This window comes from Pristiophorus japonicus, chromosome 3 (assembly GCF_044704955.1).
Source record: "Pristiophorus japonicus isolate sPriJap1 chromosome 3, sPriJap1.hap1, whole genome shotgun sequence".
NCBI classification, from domain to species: Eukaryota; Metazoa; Chordata; class Chondrichthyes; family Pristiophoridae; genus Pristiophorus; species Pristiophorus japonicus.
In genome coordinates, this window is record NC_091979.1 from 294,124,022 (window position 1) to 294,140,351 (window position 16,330).

The 16,330-nt window shown below is 41.4% G+C and overlaps 2 protein-coding genes across 6 annotated transcripts in view; one reads left to right on the top strand and one right to left on the bottom strand.

Moving 5' to 3' along the window:
- Positions 1-11,034, bottom strand: part of cpeb3 (cytoplasmic polyadenylation element binding protein 3) — a 138,846-nt gene extending 127,812 nt beyond the window's left edge. For 3 of the 5 annotated variants that reach the window (XM_070875045.1, XM_070875044.1, XM_070875041.1), the window contains exons 1-2: positions 9,232-9,315; positions 8,278-9,044 (exon numbers count right to left, since the gene is read on the bottom strand). In XM_070875045.1, coding sequence (XP_070731146.1) covers positions 8,278-9,033 — 756 coding nt within the window. In that variant the 5' untranslated portion in view covers positions 9,034-9,044; positions 9,232-9,315. Of the gene's footprint in view, positions 1-8,277; positions 9,087-9,231; positions 9,316-10,946 lie in introns of those variants that run through there. The other 2 variants (XM_070875043.1, XM_070875042.1) reach the window with 2 other exon arrangements.
- Positions 11,035-11,271: 237 nt separating this feature from the next.
- marchf5 (membrane-associated ring finger (C3HC4) 5) overlaps positions 11,272-16,330 on the top strand; it is a 171,590-nt gene continuing 166,531 nt past the window's right edge. The window contains exon 1 of the mRNA XM_070876813.1: positions 11,272-11,664. Coding sequence (XP_070732914.1) covers positions 11,615-11,664 — 50 coding nt within the window. The 5' untranslated portion in view covers positions 11,272-11,614. The remainder of the gene's footprint in view (positions 11,665-16,330) is intronic.

The window sequence follows — 16,330 nt, forward strand, 5'->3', positions numbered from 1 at the left end:
TTTCTGAAGCTATCTCCAATAGTACTTGGTGTGGCTTAAAGCTCAGCTTAAAAATGCATGTCCTGCTTAAACATGTTTAAATTTAAGGACACTTATTCAGAGCCTCTCTCTCCAAGTTGGAATAATGATGGTGATACAATCCATCCAAAATATTGTGGTTGCATTCTCTCAGGTGCACATGAAAAAGTCAGCTATGCCAATCATTTATAATGTATATTACAAAATAGATATGAACATCGGATCACATAGGATATCTAGCACAGAAACAGGCTATTCGGCCCAACCAGTTTATGCTCCACTCAAGCCTCCTCCCGTCTTTCCTCATCTAACTATCATCATAACCTTGCATCAGTCCCAGCACTGATCCTTGTGGAACACTTTCCACCTTCTGCCACTCTGAATAGCTTTACTCCGAGTCTCTGCTTTCTGTCTTGAAGCCAGCTAGCTAGCCATTCTGCTACTTGTCCCCTGACTCTGCATTCTCTGACCTTATTCATTAGTCTATTACGTGTTACCTTATCAAAGGCCTTTTGAAAATCTAAATAAATTACATCTTCTGCATTACCTCTATTCGGTTGGTCAAGCAAGAATTTCTCTTTTGAAATCCATGCTGACTATTCATTATTATATTATTGGTTTCTAGATGTGGTTCAATTTTCTCCTTTATTTTATCTACCATCCATGTTAAGCTGACTGGTCTATAGTTCCCTGGACATGTTCTATCTCCCTTCTTAAATATAGGTATTAAGTTAGCTATCTGCCAGTTCTCAGGCACGACACATTGTTCTAATGAATTATTAAGCATATGTAGTAATGCCTCTGCTATCTCCTCCCTAGATTCTTTTAAAATGTGCAAATTTAATCCATCCAGACCACGGGTTTTACCCTCGGAGTTTGATTAGTTTATTCAATATAACTTTATATTTTAAATGCAGTTATTGCATTACTAATCTCATCATCCGATGGTCACGTCCACCTGTTCTATCTCCCTGGTAAATACTGAAGCAAAGTAATTATTTAATATTTCTGCCATCTCTCTACCGTTGCCTGTGGTATTATTCTGTCCATCCCCGAGTGGATCTATTCCAATCTGGGCCTTCCTTTTTAAAAAATATATGTGCCTATAAAATGTTTTACTATCTTGTTGTATGTTCCATAATAATTTAATTTCATAGTTTCTCTTTGCCTTCCATTGTTTTTGACTTCTCTCCTAATCTCTTAATATTTTCCCTCATCATGCTCTTCCCTGCTGTCCATGTACATAATATATGACTCTTTCCTTACCCTCAATTTTTCTCTTACGGCTTTATTCATCCATGATGTCTCATTAGTGTTTAAGCTTGGTTTTGTAGCAGAATATATTTTTCCTGGACTCTGCTGAATACAGTTTTAAATGTTCCCATTGCTGTTTTACATCGTTTGCCAATATTGTTGTCTATTTTATTTTTCAAGTTCTATTCTCAGTCCCCAGTAGGTTTTCTCCAATCTGTTACTCTGGTCTTCGTCATACTCATGTCCTTCTCAATTATCTTAAAGCATATTATATTATGTTCATTATTACCCAGATGTTGTCCTACATTTACTTCTCTTCTCTGCTCTGGTTCAATAGATCCAATAGCGAATCCTCTCTTGTTGAGCTTTTTACATATTGGGTTAGAAAGGATTCCTGTACACAATGTAGGAATTCCGTTCCTTGATTCCCTTTACCTACCTCTTCCAATTAATATCAGAGTTGAAATCCCCATGATTATTATTCTATGTTTTTTTTTACATGGGGGCGGAGAAAGTGTAAAAAGCTTAAAATTATTGGACAGAATTCCAAGAAAACTTGGATAATTAACTTGGACAATTTTATGGGCAAATTAATTTATGTACTTGTATGTTTATGTTACATACTGTTTTGCCAGCACTATTTTCTTCAGGGTACTGAACAAGCACAATGGCAGCCAAAAGCATTTTCTACAAAGTACATGGAGCAATTTAGTTTGTTACCCTTCTACTAACTTGCTGTTCGTATCAGTTCACTGACTGCCAATTTTAAATTGATAGTTTTTTAAAAAAGTGATTGGTGGTCTTTGTTCACATTTACTAGTTGCTCCTGATACATTTTGTACCTGTTCAATGTGATGTTGAGAATATAACATGTAAACCAATCGGGTGCAAGTTTGTTAACATACTTCCCAAATTAAGTGTGGTAGATATGTAGATACATAAGTAAAAACAATTTTAAGCAGTTTAAAAATAGTATTAAAGAGGGAAAGGCTTACTCTGATCTAATCATTGGACATTGTTCTGTAAATGATTCACAGGAGTACAGAATGGCTCAACAGTTCTATTCCAGAACTCTAAAAAGGAATCTAAAGTTTTCAAAAACTACAACACAGCTAACATATAAAATTCATTAGTTACCCACCTGTATGGCAACTGTGAATGTGTATTTAAATATAAAGTATGCTAGTGACTCCAGCGACATTAATACCAGAGTATCACCCTAAATCGACAAAATCAGGTTACAGAAACTGTTACTGCTAATGTTCTGCAGTATTTATGTGGTAAATGTACCCACCTAACTATTTCAAGACAAGTCCTCTTGATGGAATTATTATTAATCCATTCCAAGTCATTTGTCATCCCAAAACATCAAACATTCCAGTCATTAAACACTGCTCTTTCCAAGCCCACATGATCAAAAAAGGCACAATACCCCTTCATTACTCCCAAAGTACTAATGACATTCTGTTTATAAAGTAATCATTCTGAAGGCTACACAACCCAGTGGCTAAAATCATTTGGTATTGTTGCAAGAATGAGAGTGGACTCAAGCAGTAGGAGTGATAGAAAAAAGCACGAGATAGAAGAGCAAGTGCATGAGCTAGGGAGGGAGGCGAGAGAATGAGCAAGGGAGAGAAAATATGCACACAAGGCAGAGAGAGAGAGAGAGTTGTGACAGAGACAGAGCGCATAGCAAAAATAGAAGGGAGAAAGAGAAAGAGGAGTTGACCCATGAGAAGGAGAGAGAGTACGAGAGTAAACGAAGAGGGGTCTGTAATCTAGTTACAAAGCAAGAAGGGCACACACACATGCGTACAAGAGAGTGAGGAATGGAGCACAGCAGATAGAGCTCAAGGGAGAAAGCTTTTTTCCATCACTCCTCCTGCTTGTGTGCGCTCTCATTTTTTGCAACACATAAATGAGGGGGGTGGGGGGGGGGGGGAAGGATGGGGTAGGGCGAGACACTGAAGGGTGGGGTTGGACAGCATGCAAAACAGAGTGCATGAGGCTAATGGAGCGTGAGAAACACAGAAAAAAAAAAGAGTACGTGTGCACAAGTGAGAGCAGAAGGAAAGAGGGAGACAAATAATATGCAAGGACAGCAGGAGAGAGGGTGTAAGAAAGAATATGTCAGTGCATTTGGATGGCAAGAGGAGAGTTTCCAGCAGGGAGACGGTGCATGTGCATAATGGGAAAAGGGGAAGCAGACGTGTGGAGGGAGGAAGCGAGTGCATGGGGAGTGTGGGCAGAGTGCTCATGGGGAAAAGCAGCACAAAGGGGAAGTGCACAGAAGATTGCACAAATGATGCTTGAGGCAGAGAGATGGAAAGGTAGGGGTGTAAGAGAGAGCAGGAGTGCAAAGGGGAAAAGGGGAAGGGGCACAAGAGAGAGAAAAATCGGGGGCATGCAAGAGAGTGAGCGTGGCAAGAGAGAGAAGCTGCCACTGAGAGCAGGAGGGGGAGAATGAGATGAACAGCAGTGGAAAGAGGAAGAGCTGATGAGAGAGCAGGAAGGAGGAACAGGAGTTGAGGGTGGAGAGGAGAGCTGGGGGGGGGGGGGGGAAAGAGGGAGAAGGGAGAAGGAACCCTGAAAACCAGAGGGGGGGGGGGGAAGGAAAGAGAAGAGAGCGGGAGGTGCCACCGAGGGGTAGGTAGAGCAGCCAAGAGTAGGTCATGGAAGAGCTGAGGGCGAGTCTAACGCAGTGCCATGACGAGGGGTCAGCTGCACGTGTGCTCTGGGAATGGAGGGGGTTAGACACTGAATAGAAAGAGAAAGGAAGAGAGAATGTGTTGGGGACAGGATTCCAAGTTGCCTGCAAAGCAAAAGCTACATTGTGGAACTTGGTTTCAAGTTTTCGTGCATGGTATCCCTAAAGTTAGAGAGAATATCTAAACAAATTTTTTAAATTTTTTTTTACACAAGCTCATTTGACAGTATACTATTTGTTTTACTGTGTTTTCAGTATTGAATTCTTAAGCCGCCTTGTCTTAAGGCTTTACAATGCACTAGTTAGACAACAGTTACTATTGTGTTTTAGTGATGCCCAATACGAAGATAAACTTGCATTTGAAAGGCTACAGGAAAAAGCAGCAAGACTGATTCTAAATGAACCAACTGAGTATGGGACAATTGTGGCAAGGGGACACCTTGGGGTTAAAAAACGTGTCATGGATGGATATGGGGAGGAGGCTGATGTGCAGGAACACTTCTGTGTTGGGGCCTGATAAGCAAGAGGGCCTGATGTCAGTTTGCCCTTATTCTCAAGCCCCCCACCTCACAACTCTACATTTTCACAACTACCAGATCCTGGAAATCCAGAGAAATACAAGATTGGGGTAACGCTGTGTTCCTAGAGCCTCCCTATTCAGCATTACTGGGACCGGCATCAAAATACAGCTAGGCCCGAGACCCCAATCCAGTACTTCCAGTCCCTGGCTCTCTTTCGCATTTCATATAGATCCCAGGGACATGTCCAATGCTAAGTTAGTGCACCTAATAATACTACTTAGCATAACACTCCTAGTTTTTACAAAAAAAAACTTCTGAAAATCACTGAACAACAGAGAGAAAGACCTGATTTCCAAATTCTCATCCTGGTTTTCAAATCCATCCATGACCTCGCCCCCCCATTTCTGTATTCTCCTCCAGCACCACTACACCGCCAACCCACTGCTGAGATATCTGCACTCCTCTAATTCTGCCCTCCTGAGCATCCCTGATTAGAACTGCTCAACTATTAGTGGCCGTGCCATCCGTTACCTGGGCCCCAAGCTCTGGAATTCCCTGCCTAAACCTCTCCGCCTCTCTTTCCTCCTTCAAGACACTCCTTAAAACCTCCCTCTTTGACCAAGCTTATCATCTGCCCTAATTTCTTCTTGTGGATCGGTGTCAAATTTTTTTGTCTTAGTACACTCCTGTGAAGCACCTTGTAATGACTATGTTAAAAGCACTATATAAATACAAGTAGTTGTTGTTGGTGCACACATGTACATATGCATAGATGGGGCAACAAAAAGTTACGTTTGTCAATGGGTGGGGGAGGGGGGAGGAGCATGCAATTCCCATTTACCATCTTTACTTCCTGTCATCACCATTTTTGGTTATGATTTGTGCAAATTTTTCCATTATAAATTGCGATGTCAACATTTCCCATTCAATTTTGCTGTCACCTGTCCCAATGTTGTTGTAGGCTTTGATCACTAGGTGGCTTTGTGGAGCAAGTTTTCTAATCTGGTGGCCAACTCTATCATCATCTTGTATATTAAAAACTTTCATATTGAACTTACTGAGCAACCCAATGGGTAATATATGTACAAACATGCAAAAAAATTTAAATCCCTACAATTCCAATTTCTCCCTCAAATGACATTCGTAAACCCACACAAATGACATTCATAACCTCACATTGTCATTTGATGCTTCTAAACTCGGATTTTTTAATAATACAGTATACATTGTTGCACCATGCATTCCATTAGGAAGTAAAGTATCCATGACTTACTTCTGGTGGATCACCTCAAATAGATCGGTTTCATAGCTTATCAGATGCATTAAGGATATGCAATTACTGTATTTGCAAACAGATTTCGGCTGGGCCAATTCAAATACTAACTCTACCAAAAATTGATCAACTGGTTCAACCCAGCAGATTAAGTATATTAGAGACAATACACCTCATTTAATCTCATCATTCAGATCCTGTTCTAAGAGGAACACTGTTGCAGTAAACGCCCTGAATTATACAGTCCCATTTATTCAGAGGCAGTGTTCTGTCCCAGCTTAAAACAATCTCAGCCACCTTGGGTTAATTCCATATCTACTACATTAAATAAGTCAAGTCATTTTATAAATATGCATATTTGATTACTTCAGTTATTGAACGTTCATTTAAAAGCTGCCAGACAAAAGTCTTAATTTTGCACAATATTATGGATGTATTTCAACACATATACAATGTCAGAATATGTAGGCTTTTAATTGGAGAATAGATTACCACAGGTGAACAAAAACAGCAAACTAGACCTTGCACTGCATTTCTTAATTACAAAAATTAATCAGCATGTGGTAAACTTCCACGCAACTGTAACAATGATACATGGTCTCCATTTCCTCATCCTCCATTTCACATCACTGAGCAGAACTGGCTTTGTACAACACATACGGTTTAACACTACTTACTGATATGCCATTCTCAAGCGAAAAATGCAACCATGACTTGCATTTCAAATGACCCTGATAGAATATAGTGAAGGTGATGCTAACCAGAGATAATTTATCAAGGTTACATACATAACAAAATCCACCACTACAGACCGTATGAACTGTATCAGCATTATTTTAGGGCTTGCTATTGCAATACTGAACCGTGCTGATCCTCCAATTTCCAGTGTTTTCAAACTGATTTTTTTATATGAGAATACTGAACATTTGGAATCTAATGATAAAAACGGATGTTTAGCATTGTCAAATCACAATGCAAGCCATGAAACATACATCAGATTCTAGGAATTAAGAATGTGTTTTGTCAATAGATTACATTTTACCACAATAGAAAAGTCTCATAAGTAATAGTTGATTTTTATTTATTGGGATTATTTATGTACATATAACATCACATCCCTGGGGCCACTTAAATTGTTCATTTCCTGCTGCATGCTCCATTAACAAGTACATGCAATGCAGAATTCGACATATTTGTTCAGTTCTGCGCAATGGTGCAGGGTGTCAATCTCTCTGCAATTTGCTATTCATTTCAAGACTGTGATTCTCTAGGAAGTATCTATTTACACTAAAGAATTTTGTCCCAACAACTCTTTTAGAGACAAAATAAAACATTTAAATCAAGTACCCCCCAATCTGGGGGGCCACTAACAGCTCCACAACTCTTTTAAAAGGAGACAAATAAACATTAGGTCAAGTGACCCCCAATCTGGGGGACACTCCAAACATTTTCAAGGCCCTTTTTTTGTGGTTATTTTTGTATTTTTTTTGTTTTTGTTTTTGTTTTGGGCACTAAAATCAAAATTTTTTTCCAAGTGCCCCCTATAAAAGGGGAGGGGTTTTGTCCCAACAAAATTATAACTTCTGACCCAGCTGTTGTGCCACTTAAAAAAAATGTAGAAAGTTGGAAATTAGTACATATACAAGGGCAGGTGTACAATGTAGACAACACAAATAGTAGAAGGTCGGATAAACAAAGGAAGCATCCTCCTATTTTTTAAGAGCTCAGTTTAATGCTGAATATTTATCTTCACACTGTGCCAATATTTACAGTAAATATCAGAGATGTGTAGCATAGAAATGTCTACATCTTTGCTTTATGGCAACTGGAACAGTGTATGATGGCATTTTGCTCCACCTCTAAATGTTTGACGTCAAAACAATTGCCCAAACAAAGCAGAGTTAAAAAGCTGAAGGGCGAGTTATCCCAATAATGCCAAATTGAACAATTAAACAAAAATAAACGTTGTAGAAATTCTTCAATAATTGTAATCTGGACTGACCGCTGAGGAGGCCTACTGGATGACGGTCTTGTCTATAGTTAAAGGTTCTAAATATAGGCATCTCAGCTGCGGTTTTCTTTTTTTCTTAAAATCATAATAAATATCCAGTTGAACGCATTTCCAACCAGCCACTGAACAACGGAAGGGATAATCCCAATTTTAGCGTTGAAGCAAAAATTATACAGCGACATAATGAAAATGTAGTATAAATTAAACCGGCATTGAAGCCAGTTGGGCCCACTGTTTCTAGCCGATTTTTTTTTTTAAAAAGGGGGGTCTACAGAGATTCTTCGTGTTGGACAGTGACAAGGACATGATCTATTAAAGATGTATTTAGGTGGAACTATGCAATTGACTAGCCGAAACTAACATATGTGATATTTGCACTGCAATGTCATGCCCCATTAAATATGGCACTACAATATGGCTGTGAAGGTCATGTCCTACTGCGTCTTTTGCACATTTAGTATGAGTGAAATATTCGAGGTCGGATGTACTGTACCTGAAATTGCAACATGCCGTTGCTGTTGTCCGTCCTAAAGGCGTTGTCGTCCATCCAAGACTTGGGAGTTAGTGTGGGTGCAGTTCGAGGGAATTTAGGAGGGGCGATCACGTTGCTGGAAAAGGGTTTCTTTAGCGGAGAGATGGGGTTGAGGGGGGACGGCACCCCGACGGCTCGCCGGGGATCCCTGGCTTGCAGCCCGCTCCAAGGGTTGGGGGCCGTGCTCCAGGTCGTATTCTGATGGTTGTTCCAAGCCGAGGAGGGCTTGCTCGTCATGATGGGCTGGTGGCTGTAGGCGCTGCGTTGGGCGAAGGGAGCTTGCGGGCTGACGGGCGATCTCCTCTGCTGCTGCTGCTGGGCTTGTTGGTGGTGCTGTGTCTGCTGAGCCAGACCGATCTGGGGCGAGAAGGTGCCCCCGAAAACCGGGTTGACGTGAGTGAAATTTTGGAACAGCATCGTCCCGTTCACGGGCGGGATCCCTTGGAAAAAACTGTCATCTACGGTGTTGGTGGTGCCGGTCGACCACGTACTGAACGAAGGGGACAAGGAGGTACCAGGCTCCTGGGGTTGAAAGCTCAAGCCGGGCAAAATTGGCGATTCCATCTGTGCTTTCTCTTTATTCTGGGCAGAAACCGGGGTGTTTATACTCACGGCGCTCTCTTCTGATTTAGGGGTTTCTGCGGCTTCGCTGCTTTGCTCTGACCTTGGTGAAAGCTGCTGGGATTTGCTTTTGTCCATCAGTAAATCATCCTGCATGGTTTGCGTAGCTGAAACAGGAAAAAACAAAGACGCGTTATTATTAGCTGTGTTCTGGTACTTCACCGCTGGCGAAAATCCTGTATTATTGCTAGGTGACTGAAAAGCAAATCTGTAATCCCCCATTTAGCAGAGGGGTGGTGGGGAAAGGCAATATTAATAGTTCTTCTCTTTTTAAAGAATGAGTAGCAGCTTCACCCTTTCGTGTTCTGGTTTCCCCTCAGAATGAGAGATTTGGGATGCGGGCACAGATATTCACCAATTTCGCCACGTCTTTCTTTACACCGGAACTTCAGCTCTCACCCGCAATGTGAAACTGATTCTTGTTCCTGTTCAAGAGCTTTCAAAGCCCTTTGCTAATTTACATACGTCAATAAATAGTGCTGCGTCCTTCAGAAGGTTAAAATGCATTTTAAAATTTAAAAAACCTCATCATTTAAAAGATTTAACATTAAATTTACAGACCAACGGATGTATTTGTCACGGGAGCATAGTCAATCTAAAATAAATATCTGGTGCTACAGCTGTGGGCACCATACTGCATTTTTATTTAAAGTCCCTAACCCACTGGAGGGAGGAGGAAGGGATGAACAAACAACCCGCCTAATTTAAGTAAACAAGTACCTGTTTTGCACAAAATTAACTTCAAACGATAAAATGAATAGACGATCCGTTTCAAACACGATTTTATTACAAAATAGGTGGGTTAACCCCCCCCCCCCCCTTAAAGAAGCAAAACCACATTTGACGCGTAACTTGTGACCTTGTCCATTTTTTCGCGTCTGTAATATTGTTGACACGAATTCTGTTTCTAGTACCGAGCGCAACGACATCTTAAAATATCCCGAAAGCTCTTGCATGTCGCTGTTTTCTCATTCAGTATATTTACGCCATTTATCCACAATAACTAATGGCTTATTTCATAAAATGGCTCCTTGGTTTGCATGTTATTGCAAGCCAAACGACGATTGGACAACTCATAATTCCACTTTCTGGATAAATTCAGAAAAAAGACTGACACAAAAGTGTCAATATCTGCAACACTGTAAAACATTTTATGATACCACACGAACATGATAACGAATTCGACACGAGTCTTTAATCTGACAGTCATGCAAACCAATAATCAAATTAAAATGTACTCAGGTTAACATATGTTAAGTTTGCACATGCATTTTTAACAAAGCAATTAATTCTATTGTCACCAAAACCCGAACCTCAAGGTCACAGTCAGCTTGTATGTCATGTCATATGTTGCCACTTTCATTTTTATCTATCAACATAGCGAATCAAAAAAACATGCAAGAGATGGCAGCGTTCTCCAAGAGAGATTATTGTATGTGTATATTTATTTAAAACACCATAATGAAAAACAAAAATGGGGTTTTCCCAAATTGAAGGGCGCAAACACTCTTTCAAAGAATATATTGTTATCCAAACATATAGTCAAACAATGTTTCTTTTTTAGTAAAAATAAGGAAAGCAAAACGGGTCAGCTTTACAAATAAATGACAGGCAAAATATTAATTTAAGTTAATCGACCAACCGAAACAATCTATATATGCATATAAATAAAATATCAAATACATTAACCAATGCAACATCCTCCTTTATTTGTCTGATTCACAAACTGCTATACAGCATTGTTTTATAATGGAAAGGTCAATTTGGGCTCATGTCATTAAGCGTATTAATAATACGCTTAATGACATGATTGATTCATTGTTAGGATAGTGGAAAACTAACAAAGTACAGCTCTTAATATTTTGCGCTATAATTAACATCTGGTTCATACATCCTTCTATTTGCTTAGATTATATATGTTGTTTTATCCTTTAAAAGTATTTTGGGGCTTTAACAGTCGTTTTCTTATAGATTCCCAATCTTCTCTTGACAACCAAAAACAATGTTACCTTAGTATGAACCCTTGAAATTGTTTGTAGGGAAAATGTGCCAATTCTTTTCGGGTGCGCAATGCAAACTTCCAAACGCTTTACCCAACTAGCCATGGACCAAGCAAACCCAGACTGTAGGATGCCCTCCGTGCGCGTGCACAGGTGAATGGGGCGAAGCGGTGCATTGCGGCAAATGCAGTTCTGGCCGGGCCGGCTTTGCGCGGCTGCGGGCGGTGTTATGGGCGAGAATGGAACTACATCTCCCAGCGTGCCTCGCGGCGTGGACTCCTCCGCATCGCGAGTGGCGGAGCGCGCACTTCCGCTTGGCCCAGCGCTATTATTACTTCACAGTCGGTGAATGGAGGCCGTAGCTCGGAAGTCGTAATTTTGTGTTTTGAAACAAACACACGTTTTAAAATCGGCGCATTGCACACGAGGGAGGTGTTTAAAAAAAAAGTTTAATGGCGTGTTAGGCCGTGGGGCTGTAAGTTCAGAGCGTTTCTCCTAACGCGGCTCTTCAGCCGCCCTCCCGGTTTGCTCGTACCGAGGGTTTTTTTTTGTTTGCTGGAACATTCCGAACAGATCGCGGGGTGGCTTAGGCCAAAGGCGAGGCCCAGTTTAGGCCTGCACATGAACCTCCTTAAATAAAGCAGGGAACACACACAAAGCTAGCGGATTCCTGGAAAATGTCAGGCGGCTCGGATCTCACGGCTGTTGCAGCGCAACCGCTCGATAGGTGAGTAGTAGCCAGGATGAAACAAGTGATTCACATAACCGTGGTAAGGATGTGTCCGCCTGCGGTCCGGGGCCTTGTCAAGATAAGTTGTATTCGCTGACTTTGGGCTCACACGGGATTTTCTCTGATCTGGTCAGACAGCAGCTCATGTATCGCAAGGTGCAGCGATGCACTTTGATTGTGTTGAGTGATCAGTCCCCGTATTCTGGTTGATGCAATGCAAGGGATGCTTTTATTTTACTAGTGATCCTGATCGCTCGTGGCTTTGCTCACGGACAAAAACAATTATATTCATGAAAATAAAACTGCAAATGTTGGACATTCATATTTATTCTAAGTATTTGCATTTTGTGATTCTATTGTTTTAGTTGAACGTTATCATTAATGGGAAGATAATAGAATTTATATTCAGCTTGTGATTCTGCCAATAGGTTCTTGATCGAATGGTATTAGATAGGTCGAGTTTATACGGGAGTTTGTCATCTTAAAACATTGTAAACAATTGCTACTGTACAGTGTTATTTTGTATCTGTTTTAAGGGAAACATTTTCTGTATATGCCCTGATTTAAATATTTATGAAGAGGGTGCAACATGAGGGCTTTTGCTGTTAATTTACATTTTAAAATAGATTTATAGAGTTCTGTTTCTATTTCCGTTAAAATATTTGATACTTAAGCTTTTTGGAACCTTATTGTCCAATAAACTGTACACAATACTTTTAAGAGTACATTAAAGAGTGCCATTTTCATTACATATGTGGATATATATACTATCTATATTAACGACTTGGAAGAAGGGACTGAGTGTAATGTAGCCAAGTTTGCCGACGATACAAAGATGTGTGAGGAGGACACACGAAATCTGTAAAAGGACGGACAGGCTAAGTGAGTGGGCAAAACTTTGGCAGATGGAGTATAATGTTGGAAAGTGTGAGGTCATGTACTTTGGCAGAAAAAAAATCAAAGAGCAAGTTATTATTTAAATGGAGAAAGATTGCAAAGTGCCGCAGTACAGCGGGATCTGGAGGTACTTGTGCATGAAACAAAAGTATGCAGGTACAGCAAGTGATCAGGAAGGCCAATGGAATCTTGGCCTTTATTGCAAAGGAGATGAGGTATAAAAGCAGGGCAGTCTTGCTACAATTGTACAGGGTATTGGTGAGGACACACCTGAAATACTACGTGCAGTTTTGGTTTCCATATTTACGAAAGGATATACTTTGGAGGCAGTTGAGAGAAGGTTCGCAAGGTTAATTACAGAGATGAGGGGGTTGACTTATGAGGGAAGGTTGAGTAGGTTGGGCCTCTACTCATTGGAGTTCAGAAGAATGAGAGGCGATCTTATCGAAACGTATAAGATTATGAGGGGGCTTGACAAGGTGGATGCAGAGAGGATGTTTCCACTGATGGGGGAGACTAGAACTAGAGGGCATAATCTTAGAATAAGAGGCTGCCCATTTAAAATGGAGATGAGGAGAAATTTCTTTTTTCAGAGGGTTGTGGAATTCAGTGCCTCAGAGAGCTGTGGAAGTTGAGACATTGAATAATTTTAAGACAGAAGTAGACAGTTTCTTAAACAATAAGGGAATAAGGGGTTATGGAGAGCGGGCAGGGAAGTGGACCTGAGTCCATGATCGGATCAGCCATGATCGTATTAAATGGCGGAGCAGGCTTGAGGGGCCGTATGGCTTACTCCTGCTCCTATTTCTTATGTTATTATAATGTCACTAAGAAGTCATCATCATCATATGCGGTCCCTCGAAACGAAGATGACTTACTTGCACGCCAAAAAAGGATACGTTCACAGGTGTTCCAATGAAGGACCTAAAATTCCAGGTCCTGAACTACATCCTGAAGGGTGGAAGATGCCTGTGTGTGGATTTGTTTTAATGTGTGGTGGCTGTGCACGCCAGTCACCACACGGGCTTGACAGAGCTAGGTCTTGGTCCAGTGGCAAGGATTACCCAAGACGACTGGAGACCTGCTCTGCTGCACCGACCTAGTACGCACACATATCGCAGTGTGGGCTGGCGCGTGCTGCCCCTGGGCCCCTGGCTCCGAACTCACGCCCTTCCTGGGCCCCGATCACATCCCTTCACAGTCCCTGCCCACGCTCCATTCACCGACCTGGATCTTGATGACATCACTCTTTGCTGCCGTCGCAGCTCGTGCTGTAGTGGTATGCCTCCACGCTGCTCCCAGGCCGCCACTCCTTTTATGGCCCTGACCTGCCGCGAGAGACCATCAGCGGCACTAAGAAGTGTTTACTATACCACAGGACCATCTGAATCTTGAAGTGTATTGAAGTGTTAAAGGTGTTGATGGCAACGGTTTTGTGAAATTATAGAGATGTTTTGGTGAATTTGGTGAAATCAAGGCTATAATTTATTCATTAGTTTGATCACTTTCATTTTCATAGAACTTTGTTCAATCAATAGCCTATCAAAACATTCCAAAAAGGCTGTTTTGTGGTTGTTGAGTAAATTTTGGTTCTAATGCTAGTTAGGTATGGCGATGGAAAACAATTTTTGCCTTTCACTTCGATGTTTTAGTCCCAACAGTTCAGAACTTTCTACAGCAAAAAGATCTTGTTTGTTAATAGTTGAGAAACTAAACACACAATTCCAAAACGATTAGTGGGCATATATGTAATTTACTGTTTGTAGCACCTTGTTTATGTTTGTGAATCACAACACTTCAAAATTAACTGGTTGTGAACTGCTTTGGGACATTCTGGGGATGTGAAAAGCACTATATAAATGCAGTTTCACTTTTATTTCTTCTTCACTGTATCAAGGATATTTGTTCCTGTTTTCCAGTCAGGCAGTTAACTGAGCATGGTTGTGCAGCTCACAGTACTAACAGGCTATACAGTCAAGTGACAGTTTCCTTTATAATATAAGTTCCATGTTTCTATGGTGATGAGTGGAGCCATAATTTCACTCGGAGTTACCCCACACAGCTATCGTGCACCTCCTTTTGGTCAGTTACAGAAAGCCATTGGGGGAAGCTTAGAACTATAGGAGTTTATAGCAGTTGGTTGGAGCAATCAAAAATGAATCCCACTGCCCACCATTGGTAGTGGACACATTAATCTAAAATTATCAATAGAACAAAGAGTTGGGGGGGGGGGGGCGATTATGACAATTTTTTTTTAATGCAGATGATTGTTTGGGCTTGGAATATCCTACCAGAAACAGTTGTTGCAGAATCAATAAAAGATAAATTTTTAAAAGGGTTTAAGAAAAGGGCAGAGAAAGTGGATAGTTCTTTCAGAGAGCTGGCAAATTCCACTCGGGCCAAATAGCCTCCCTCTATATTAGAAAAATAGAAACATAGAAAATAGGTGCAGGAGAAGGCCATTTGGCCCATCGAGCCTGCACCACCATTCAATAAGATCATGGCTGATCATTCCCTCAGTACCCCTTTCCTGCTTTCTCTCCATACCCCTTGATCCCCTTAGCCATAAGGGCCATATCTAACTCCCTCTTGAATATATCCATCGAACTGGCATCAACAACTCTCTGCGGTAGAGAATTCCACAGGTTAACAACTCTGAGTGAGTGAAGAAGTTTTTCCTCATCTCGGTCCTAAATGGCTTACCCCTTATCCTTAGACTGTGTCCCCTGGTTCTGGACTTCCCCAACATCGGGAACATTCTTCCTGCATCAAACCTGTCCAGTCCCGTCAGAATTTTATGTTTCGATGAGATCCCCTCTCATCCTTCTAAACTCCAGTGAATACAGGCCCAGTCGATCCAGTCTCTCCTCATATGTCAGTCCTGCTATCCTGGGAATCAGTCTGGTGAACCTTCGCTGCACTCCCTCAATAGCAAGAACATCCTTCCTCAGATTAGGAGACCAAAACTAACACAATATTCCAGTTGAGGCCTCACCTGTACAACTGCAGTAAGACCTCCCTGCTCCTATACTCAAATCCCCTAGCTATGAAGGTCAACATGTCATTTGCCTTCTTCACCGCCTGCTGTACCTGCATGCCAACATTCAATGAGTGATGTGATGTACCATGAATCCAGGACTCGTTGCACCTCCCCTTTTCTGAATCTGCCGCCATTCTGATAATCTGCCTTCGTGTTTTTGCCACCAAAGTGGATAACCTCACATTTATCCACATTATACTGCATCTGCCATGCATTTTCCCACTCACCTAACCTGTCCAAGTCACCCTGCAGCCTCTTAGCATCCTCCTCACAGCTCACACCGCCACCCAGCTTAGTGTCATCTGCAAACTTGGAGATATTACACTCACTTCCTTCATCTAAATCAGTGATGTATATTGTAAATAGCTGGGGTCCCAGCACTGAGCCCTGCGGCACCCCACTAATCACTGCCAGCCATTCTGAAAAGGACCCGTTTATCCCGACTCTCTGCTTCCTGTCTGCCAACTAGTTCTCTAGCCACGTCAATACATTATCCCCAATACCATGTGCTTTAATTTTGTACATCAATCTCTTGCGTGGGACCTTGTCAAAAGCCTTTTGAAAGTCCAAATACACCACATCCACTGGTTCTCCCCTGTCAACTCTACTAGTTACATCCTCAAAACATTCGAGAAGATTTGTCAAGCATGATTTCCCTATCGTAAATCCATGCTGTCGCTGCTTTCCAAATGCGCTGCTATTTCATCTTTAATAATTGATTCCAAC